The 11,574-nt window shown below is 35.5% G+C and overlaps 1 protein-coding gene across 1 annotated transcript; it reads left to right on the top strand.

The window, feature by feature from the left end:
• Positions 1-1,978: 1,978 nt before the first annotated feature.
• On the top strand, positions 1,979-4,583 carry LOC113502026 (piggyBac transposable element-derived protein 4-like). The gene is made up of 2 exons (XM_026883385.1): positions 1,979-2,352; positions 2,508-4,583. The coding sequence occupies exon 2, from the start codon at positions 2,508-2,510 to the stop codon at positions 4,056-4,058; it is 1,551 nt and encodes a 516-aa protein (XP_026739186.1). The 5' UTR covers positions 1,979-2,352; the 3' UTR covers positions 4,059-4,583.
• The last annotated feature ends 6,991 nt before the right edge of the window (positions 4,584-11,574 follow it).

The following is an 11,574-nucleotide window of genomic DNA, read 5'->3' as shown; positions in this document are numbered from 1 at the left end:
ATCTTTATTAATTGATTAGACGAGATAAAATAAAATAAAATAAATCCTTGACACTAGAAACTTTTAAAAAGAAACCACAACTTTAAATGGTTCGACTCATTTTTGTCAAACATGTCAACTTATACATAGCACATGCAAAATTAATGTCAGACAGACAGACAGACAAAAGACAGACAGACACTTTAAACTTGAACACCAACTTTGTGCCGGGGGCTAATAAATGTTGGTTATTTTGAGAGAAATTTTTCTTGTCATAAAACATTCTCCGTAAAAGATTCGCAAAGGCTACACAATTGTTGAGTTATTAGGACGAAGAAATGAGAACAATTTTCTCGTATTTTCTCACGTGAATAATGCTTGGAGTCTTTATTTCGGCGAATGTAATTTATATTTTAACACGCAAGCCGGCTTAGACCCCACCTGTTGGCCCAAGATTGGCCCATTGTGTAAATCGATGAAATAACTTTTGTGGCATGTTCTGTCAAGTTTACCAAAACTGTTAAGGAGGGGAGAATTTGTTTTGGGGTTATTTGAGTAATTCAATTATTAAAACACTTATATGTTACAAAGGGTGAAAACGGATCAATATGACTGCTATGCCGGAGGTCGTGGGTTCGATTCCCACCCACGAGAAAATTTTGTATGATGAGTACGATCCAGACATTTTTTATTTGTATGGGTGTAATTCATCTATAATGTGTCAGTAATTAGTATGTTTGTACTCATAATACAAGCTTTTCTTTGTTTTAGACTACACGTTTGCAAGTTTTAGAATCTAGATAGGTAAATACGCAGTAGTTCATGTTACACGTGTTTGTGATAGATGTGTTACTCTATTTGATATCACGTAAGCCGTTGGATATGAGGAGGGTGTTCACAGAGATTTATCAAGGCACTCGTGTAGTCGTGACGAGAAAGTTCTAGAGGCTTCTCAAGGACGGCCAACGCTAGAGTGAGATATTAGATATTAGAGGTATTAATATTTCTAGAACAATCGACTTTGTATTGATATCAAGCTAGGTTATTTATCTTGTTGTACATTTATTTGTAATGTTAAGTATGATAGGTTTATTTTTTAGTTTACGTCAAGATCAATCATTGACCATCCATATTATCAAAAGGAACATACGAAATACTGTTTTATGGGTCATTTTTATATTCTCTAGATTTTTTTCACAAAGGGTATAAATGAAACGCTCTACTAAGGATCCGTCGTCTGTTTATCTGTCTTTTCGAGATACAAGTAAACACTATACTCAAAAACGTATTTGTCGTATCTTTTGCCTATTTGTACGGAACTCCAACCTAAACCCCTATGGTTTTTTTACATCACCTCTTTAACACAATTTATTTAACGTATATGCAGTGGTAGAGGCATTTCCGTATGTATTAAACGATGATGTAATCACATTATAAGGGTCGGAGCTTCATTTCCATCAGGAGAGCTCGTGGGCGGAACTTATTGAAAGTATTGAGAAGATAGCGCTGCGGCTTCTACTGATAAAATTATCTGGAAAATGCTTAAGCGCTTACCACAAACTTAAAACAATTCAATTTAGGACTCAAATAGCGTTTCTTTATCATTTTATAGTATAAATTCATTTTTACTTCGGATAATGTTAAAGAAGTATCTTCTTACTAAATTATATAAGCTTAACCTACAGGTAAACGGGGGATGGATTGAATAAACAAAATACTATAGGTACTAAAATTCGAGCCAAGCTTACAAGTTTCACAACATGACGAGTTTACTGGGCATCGAATCGTCGCCACTATTTCGACAATCCGATCTTTCAATGAAACAGATACAATATTTTATCAACCAAGAGTAACCTTAAGTCTTCATGAAATAGATATTGAACGTACTCACCACAGAAATACAGGACTGAGAGAACATAAAACGTTTGAAAGTGCCGACAATAGGCTGTTATGTGAAACTGAATCACACCAGTCGGAGAGATAAATCCAGGAAGCTTAACACGTTGACGGACAGTACTTCCTGTAGGCGTCAAGCCAGTCAGAAGTAATACGACAGTACGTCCTTCGACGTCGATCTTTTGACTAGTTTAAACACAGTACGCCATAAGACGTAAAATTTTACAGGCATTCATAAGGAAGGGCATGTTGTACTGTCACCGAAGATATATTTTAGACTTTATACTGTCACCACACAATGTTTAAAAATCTGTTCAAAGAAAGTACCTGCACACACACATCCACATTTTTTTGGCACTGCCCTCACACACACTACGCCCATAGCCGTCGTGTTTTCATACATTTTGTTTAGTACTGCGCCACGGCGGTGCGCCGACAGGTCGTTACGTGATTTCGCGCGCAATTATTTTTTCGAACGTAAGTATTGTTTGTTTTCAACGTAATTTTATTGTTTTATGAATACAAAATACTAAAATTAGTATATTTGTATATGCAAATAACTTATTTATGTTGCTAATGTATGTTTTCAATACCATTTAGTTGTAATACATTGTAAACTAATATTTTTGCAGATGGCTTCCCGCGATTCATATGAAAAAGAACAAAAGCGGATTCAGGACTTATTTGACGCTGCTTTGTCTTCTGAATCGAGTCATGACCCCTTTGAAGATGATGGAGAATTCGGATCCGATGCCGATTTTCAACCATCTGGTGAAGAATCTTCGAGTTCCGAGGGTGAAGCTCAGGCATCACAAATGAGACACAAACAACATAGAACAGCTGCAGTATCCTCTGGTGAGTCTACATCCTCTTCATCTAGTGATACAGATGACCCTGATGAACTTAGTAATCACGTTATACAAAGTTCTGAGATACCTGTAAACCAAGAACCTGCTCCATTGGTACCTGGTGTGTTTGTAAATGACGAAGAGAACACTAATGTGGATCAAGTCACCTCTGATCAACCGAACCCTACCAATACGAGTCCTAGGGTATCAGACATACCTCTTGCAGATGAATCATGGTCTCACACAATTGCTGAAATACCAGATTTCAATTTTGATAGCTCTCAATGTGGTATAACCGTAAATGTTGATGACATGAACGGAGTTCTTGATTTTTTCTACCTTGCATTTCCGCAAAATTATATAGGATACCTGGTAAACTGTACTAATAGTTATGGGAATGCTTTATGCAATAGTAATAGACCTCACACCAGACATAGCCGCAAAATGGCATACCGTGAAGTCACTTCCGAAGAGATTATGAAATTTCTTGGACTTAGCCTACTCAAAGGTCATATAAAATGTCCTAAACAAAGAAACCTTTTTTCATTATCTGATCCACTACATTATCACCCCATATTTAGTTTCATAATGTCCGGACGAAGATATGAGCAAATCCTACGCTGCCTCTATGCATCGGAATTGGAAGCCAAAGGAGAAACTAAGGTTGTAAAATTTATTGATATGATGACTCTAAACTTTCGTAAAATTTACAATGCTGGAAAAGAACTATCATTGGATGAGTCGCTTCTACTATTTCGAGGTCGTTTGCACTTTCGTCAATATATCAAGTCGAAAAAGGCTCGCTATGGCATCAAATTTTATGAACTCACCACATCTGATGGCTATGTGCTAAATATGAAAATGTATTCAGGTAAAGAAGCACCTGAGCAAAACTTGGGTGAAAATGGGTCTAAGACAGAAAAGCTCGTATTGCGATTAATGCGTCCGTATTTGCTACATGGTCATCATCTTTTCATGGATAACTACTATAATTCTGTGAATTTATCACAGAAACTGATTGATTTGAAGACCCACTGCACTGGAACTTTGCGGGCAAATCGTAAAGAAAATCCTGTATATATTGTAAAGAAAAAGCTGAAGAGAGGTGAGCACGTATGGGCACGTAAGAATAAAGTTTACGTTTCAAAGTGGAAAGATAAACGTCCAGTAATGATGATTACCACTGGCCAACATCCTTCGATTGTGGAAGTGAGTAACAGATTTGGCAAGAGAAGACTGAAACCCGCAGAAGTGGAACTTTATAACAGGTACATGTCTGGCATTGATAGGTCCGATCAATTGATATCTTATTACTCGTGCCCCGAAAAACTATAAGATGGTACAAAAAGGTATTGTTTCACTTGCTAGATATTGCGGTATGGAATGCTTACTTTCTGTATAAAAAATATAAGAAAAACAACGCCTCTTCGTATCATTATATTAACTATCGAGAAGAACTGATCAAGGTGATGATTGGGATTCATGATCGAAATATCAAAGGAAAAGACATGGTCAATCAAAGCAGCATTTATGATAACAGACGATTCCGACCAAGCACATCATCTGCTCCACAGGCAGTCAATATTTCTGGTACTGAAAATATCATAACTGGTCATTGGCCAGAACAAATTTTATCTAGACCTGGTACAGCAAAAAAGTTTGCTTTCCTAAAGTGCAAAGTTTGTACTAAAAAAAATATTCGAAAGGAAACGAGCTATCGCTGTAAAGGATGCCCCGATAAACCTCCATTGTGTCCACCATGTTTCGAATCTTACCATAATAGTATTGACAATAATGAATAATTACGCTGATTTTTAGATTATGAAACTGATTGTGATATCACGTTCCTTACGTACAAAATGTAAGCTCCTGTTGACATGGGTGTGCCGACCGGATCAGTGTTCGGACCAGTAGGCTATATAATGCATGTGAATAGTGTAATTAACGTTGTAAGCAGATGTCGCGTGTATATGTATGCCGATGACATGTGCCTATTGTATGCGTCGAAAGATCTGACCGAGGCCCAGGAGAGTATTCAATCCGACTTTGAAAGAATAACGCAATGGGCACATGACAACGGTATAATCTTAAATATTCAAAAAACCAAGTACATGCATATATACTCACCGTATAATAACCGTGCTAAGGCCGCTGATGACAGCAGCATAGGTATAATAGGGCATACATATGACTGTCTTCATAGAAATAAAGCAAATTGCAATTGTGTCAACATACAATCAGTCACCACATATAAATACTTAGGCTTAAATGTCGACAAACATTTCAGCTGGAAGTCTCATGTAAATGATGTATGTAATAAGCTTAGACCGGTCCTTACCAATTTTTACCAACTTAAAAAAGTAATTAACAAAAATACGATGAGGATGGTCTACTATGCTCTGGCAGATTCTATAATTAGTTATGGTCTTAGTGTATATGGACGCACGTTTATAACATATATACGAGATATAAAATGTATTCAAACAAGGCTCATTAAATATTTAGTTAGTGCTAAAATTAAAAAAAAGTGCAATAAAGAATATGAAAAACTATATCCTATATGTAATATATTACCAATAGATGTAAAAACTATTTTTTTAATAGCCATAGAACATTATTATACAGATACATACAAAATAAAAACTGAAAATATATACAACACTAGGAACGTTGTACAAGGAAAACTAATAAAACCAAAAATAAACAACTATTACGGAGAGAGAATGACTGAATATTTAGTCCCTAAAATATTTAACAATATAGAAATACTAAGAACTGAACCTAAAATAAGTAAATATAAGTTAAAAGTTAAGCTGAAGGGCTTTTTGCTTAGCGAAGCTGACCCTAGTACTAGTGAGATGTAGTAGACTGATTTAAATATAATTATGTTGATTTTTGAGAAGATTTAATTACATTTAGTTTATAAAAATTGTATGCCATTGTAATAACTGTGATTGTTTTGATATTTTTAATAAATAAATCTTAATTTTGACTGATTAGCTTTCTTTTATTTTTATACTATCACATAGACATTGACGTCTGAGGGCGTAAGTGCACAAAGCATATACTTAGGGCATATAAAATATGACACTACGGATGTAGACGTTTACGCCTCAAAACGTACTGTCATATATCTACAAAAATACATAACCTATGTGACGGAACGCCTTATGACGTTCACGTCTATATCCGTTCTGTCATATCATGTGTTATTATAATAGTTGCGCTGTGACGCTACGCCTATGGGCAATGTATGAAAAATAGTACTGTCTCAGCAACCATAACATGTGAGAGAGTACTGTCCGTCAACGTGTTAACACCGCCTCTTATACCAAGATATATGGTTGTGGAAGAGAGATGACTCCATGTCCTGTGAAGCGCCGTCTCGCTCTTATAGTGGCTATACTACCTTTCTTTGAGACACAGCTTAGTGGTAGATGCTAAGGGTTCTGTAAAAGCTCTGATTTCACACAATTGTAGGCATTTTTCGCTGTCTTTTATTCTTTTACTGTTTTTTATTTAGCGTATAGCTATGGTAATACACATCTATTTTTATATGGGTCGTTGGCTGATGTTTGAGTGATCTCTACGAAATCAATCTTTCATTATAATATAATTTTTGCCAAAGATTTATGTTTCTATCGATATGTTATTTTTAATGTGATCGAATCGCTAAAGTGTAATCACGAAAGTGGTCCAGAAGAAAATCCATTTCTATGTATTCCATACCAGCAATTTTTTATCTATTAATGTCAATAACGACTGTAGAAATAACATATTAGCACTGCGGAGTACATCTATTCATAGGCCGTATAATACCAATCAGAACTGCAGCAGAGTAGTATGAAAACTCTTTTAATTTACTATAGAACCATTTCACCAAACAAAATTGATTTGAACGCAATAATCTATCTATACTAATATATAAAGCTGAAGAGTTTGTTTGTTTGTTTGTTTGTTTGAACGCGCTAATCTCAGGGACTACTGGTCCAAATTGAAAAATTATTTTTGTGTTGAATAAACCATTAATCGAGAAAGGCTTTAGGCTATAAACCATCACGCTACGACTAATAGGAGCGAAGATACAATGGACAATGTGGAAAAAACAGGGCGGGTATAAATCAAAACTCATATCTTCTACCCACGGGGACGAAGTCGCGGGCAACAGCTAGTTAATATATAAAGCTGAAGGTTTGTTTGTTTGTGTGTTTGAACGCGCTAATCTCAGGAACTACTGGTCCAAATTAAAAAATATTTTTGTGTTGAATAGACCATTCATCGAGGAAGGCTTTAGGGTATAAACCATCACGCTGCGACTAATAGGAGCGAAGATACAATGGAAAATGTGGAAAAAACAGGGAAAATTATTCATCTTCCAGGGCTCCCGTTCAAAAATTCCTAACTTATATCTTCTAACCACGCGGACGAATTCGCGGGCAACAGACAGTTTACTATAGATCCACTTCTCTAAACAAAATTAAATTGAAGGCAATAATTTACAATAAACTTGGAAAACATTGACTCGCAGACAATACTCCGAAACTATACCCATTTGGATCGGATCAAGGGAAGTCTGTAAAGGCAATTTTATTATTCTTCTAAATAAATGTAAAGCCCTCAGATACGACCGGAATCCTTACAATTTGAAAAGGAAATCTAGGACTTAAGTTCCTTAGGTTATAGTTTTGAAGACAAAAAATAAAGGCTAAAAGTGCTAGTATTACATATCTCGTAAAATGACTTTCGACAGTAACTTACAGTAAATAATTAACTATTTTAAAATTGTGTTGTATTTTAAGGGTTTTTTTTAAATTAAAATTAACAACACATTTACAATATAAACCATAGTTACAAAGGGAACATTTGCATTTAAAAATACGTCCGCAACGTGAGTAAGAAAGAGAGTGAGTTCCACAAGGCTGCCAACTTTGCCACATTGAATGGCAATGCCAATCCTCTTCACGAGTTACAAAATGCCTTTGGAGTCACCTTAAGTATCAACAAGACGCTTCACCAGATCTTAGTAAGCTTGTCAAGCAACAGCTGAGTAGCAATTAGTACTTCTCCTATTAGTTTACGTTCATTTACAATTAATACATTATTTGCGTTTAGCTTTATGCTCCCCTAACAAATAAGGATTCAAGCAAGATGAGCCTAAAACCGACTACAGACACCTAGTTCACAATATACGAGAGACCGTCTCGTATAATTATGCCCATACGTGTTCAAAATCGATATTCTAATAGGTACGCAACACAGTACGTACAGTCGCCAACAAAGTGTTATCAAGGAGATGAAGTATATTATACTAGTTGACAGATCCCATTTCGGAGGCCGGTATTTGTTTAAGATTAGTATATTGTCTATGACATAGCAAAAAATTGTGGCTTCTATTGATTTTAACCGGTGAAGAGCGAGTCGGACGCGCAACATTAAGGGTTCCGTAAAAGAAATTAGCCGCAATAAAAACACATGATTAACAAAAAATAACAATTTTAACAACCTTTAATAGGTTGTTAAAATTGTTATTTGAATTCTTGAAATACAGCTTGGTGACAGTTGGACGGATAGCGAAGCGTTGCTGCTTACAGGGGTAGATTTTGCCCGTTGTCTACGAAGCGCTAAAAAATTGTGAGTCTGATTGTCTTTGTGTATGTGAATTGAATGTTTAAATATCAATCGTTAATAGTGAATGCGAGAGTCGGTTCTTCATTACAAAAGTGAAAAAAAATGCTACTTAATTATACACATGTACAAACAAAGTTGAAAACAACTGATCTTTTACTAATTGAAAATTTATACTGTTTCTTGAAAGATTCAGCGAAGCGATGAATACCTAAGTCATTATGAAATTGTTGTTTTAGGCAAATCTCCAATTTGAGTTGAATTTTTCGTGTCTTATTTTAGGACTATTGGTCCTTGTTGAGATTAATTAATCCTGTGTTTTATCCTGTAAACCATACCAGCTGTTTATAATCGTTAAAACAGACTCCGGAGATATATTTAAATGTCAACTTTAGCGAAGAGAAGGTGTATGTTCAGTAAAATCTTGCAACCCTCAATATATCAATTGTTTACTTCAACGATAATATGGTTTTGTTGATAAAACTTCTCTTCTATGCACCGATGTGTCTATTTTGAAATGAAACCTCTGAGTGAATTATCAATAAAAGATAATCCTTGAGTCAATATTAGTTTACCGATATCATTTCTTTATTTGAATGCTTAGCTTTGAGCAAACCTAAGATATAGTATGAATCGGAGTAACGCTTGAGGCGATGCGTTGAATAATAAAGTGACCGAAGCAACAAGGTCGAGACATATTAAAATATACACGAGTCTGCCCAAGAAATACCGAAGCTGTGACACAGTTCTGCTGATCTTTAGTGGAATAATTCGTCTTTTCTGAGAAATTATCTTTTCTTGTATGTAGATGGAAATCAATTAAAGCATGTATATTTCGAACAACTAACTATAATATCTGAACTTAATGAGGATGTACAATTTCATGTCATCTTCGGGCCTACCTGTATAGTGGAGAGCAGCCCGATACGGGCTTCAATGTCCAAAATAATACCTTTAACAACAGTAAATCCACGAAAAACTAAAATAACGGCTAAAACAATTTTTCAATTATTTCTAGAGCCTAGATTTTCTATCAAAGGTTTATGTTTAAGCATTTTTCCCTACAAAGCTAGGGCAGATCCTACAAAGCTATTAAACTCTGTTCCTAATTGGATAAATCCCGCAAGTTTAACAAAGTCGTCCAATTATATTAACTTTATCCTGGTACAGTCGGTGCCAGCTGTATAGATACGTAACAAATTAATTCTTTTAATGAACATTTTATTTGAGGCATCGATCGTAATAGCATTGTATGCGGCTGTACGGGAGATTCCGTTGCCGGGGAATGTTGGCGTCGCGCTTAATGAAATTGACGGTGTTGGCACCTTACTGATTGACATACCGATACCTCTGCCTCTTAAGATCTTAGTGCTTAAGTATAGATTATGTATATTTTTAGTTACGACCTATGTAAAATTAAATAGCCCTTATTCCAGCCCTTATTCGTCCACTACTAAACATGGCCTCCCTAATTGCACGCCATCGAGATCTATCTTCGGCTGCTCGCATCCAGCTCCTGCCAGCCATCTTACGCTGATCATCACTCCACCGTGCTTGAGGACGTTCTGGACCACGTCCTTTGTCAGGATAATTTAACATGAGATTATTGTTTTGAAAATGGGATAACAATAAAAAAGTTGCTATACAATGGTTTCATGTCAGGCAGATAGTTATTCTTTGATACCTAAGTAAACACTAAAAATAATAATTGTTTGAATACTGAAAAACTAACAACGATTTAACGGGACCCGGAAAGCTTCAATACCGTTAGATATGAGTAAGAAAATAAAACAGGTAACTTAAATAAACTTCCGAGTCCTAAAATAATATCTGCGGTGGTAATTGTGATAATATTTGTCTTTTATATAGTGGTTTGACAGTCGTTTCAGCTGTTCGCTCTCACGTTAGGTTTCACGAAGTCCTTAAAGGCAATTAATTCTGTGGCGAAGTTATTATAAGTATCAGATCCTTGGAATTTAACCTTTCTACGGCATCGAATTGTTATATGTATACCTACCTACTTTTTATCTACTATTACTACTGTAGGAATTCTGTAGAAAGAAAATTTTGTAATGGTTTTGAAGCTTCCGTACCCAAAGGATAAAAACAGAACCCTATTACTTATTCGCTGTCTGTCCGTCCGCCACGAGGCTGTATCTCGTGAACCTTGGTAGCTAAGCGGGTAATTGTGGTGGGTGAGAGTGGTGTTTTTTGCTACTGGTATATAGAAAAAGGATCAAGATTAAAAATAAACTTGTTGGTGAGTGAAATTAGAGGCAACACATTTTTTAATTTTGCGGATCTCCCAGTGTCGCCAGTCCCAAGCTGTGATTTTAAAATATAAATTAACAAATTCTATCGAACTTTTCTCGATACGTTATCGAGATTAACGAATATACATTTATTTTATAGTTAGTATACATCGAAGAATTAACAAACTTTTGCAGATTTAGAGATACCGCTAAATTATAATGTAGGTTTATTAAATACAAACTGAGTATTGAGTAAATATTTCCTTAGATTAAGACAGCTTTGGAAACTTTATCGACAAAAGATATCCAGTTTCATGGGAATAATTGACGACGGTAACAAACTAGATCCAAGAACCGAGAGATCGTTAATGTTTTGTCTTTGACTACCTTAAGTAACTTTAGCTATTATTATGGAACTAATTTAGGCATTTATCACCGCATTCAAGTATAAAACTTTTGTGCTTTTGTACAAGATGACATTAAAACAAAAATGTTTTCCAATAACCCACATGACATATCATCTGTAAATTGTGAAGATGTAGATTTAATGATTGAGGCTCTCGCTTAAAAATCGGATTTCCATATTCCATTTTCCCACCACCAATTTTATTATCAACCGAAGCTAAGAACTCTGTTAATTAAGTTATAAATATTCTTTTTCAGTGCGTTTTCATTCGTGTTCCCATTTGAGGATATTTGCAGTGATTCGTTTATTCTTCACCACTTTAAAAAGCTTGACTGATTTTAATGAAACGTGTCTAGGACACCGGGACAACTTACAGCACCGCTCTTTCTGAGTCCTGGGTTAAAAAGAGACACCGAAGCGTGCATCGTACCGTCTCTTTCGCATTTACACCAGTTTACTTTTAAAACGTAGTTGCCTTAATGTGCATCATATTTAAATTTGTTTGCGGTTACAGTGGATCTTTTCGCCATAAGCAGATGAGATGTGGAGAGTAAAATGACAGGTCAAA

The sequence above is a fragment of the Trichoplusia ni genome, chromosome 16, assembly GCF_003590095.1.
Source record: "Trichoplusia ni isolate ovarian cell line Hi5 chromosome 16, tn1, whole genome shotgun sequence".
NCBI lineage: Eukaryota > Metazoa > Arthropoda > Insecta > Lepidoptera > Noctuidae > Trichoplusia > Trichoplusia ni.
Note: the sequence above shows the minus strand (reverse complement) of the source record. Positions and strands in the feature narration are given on the sequence as shown.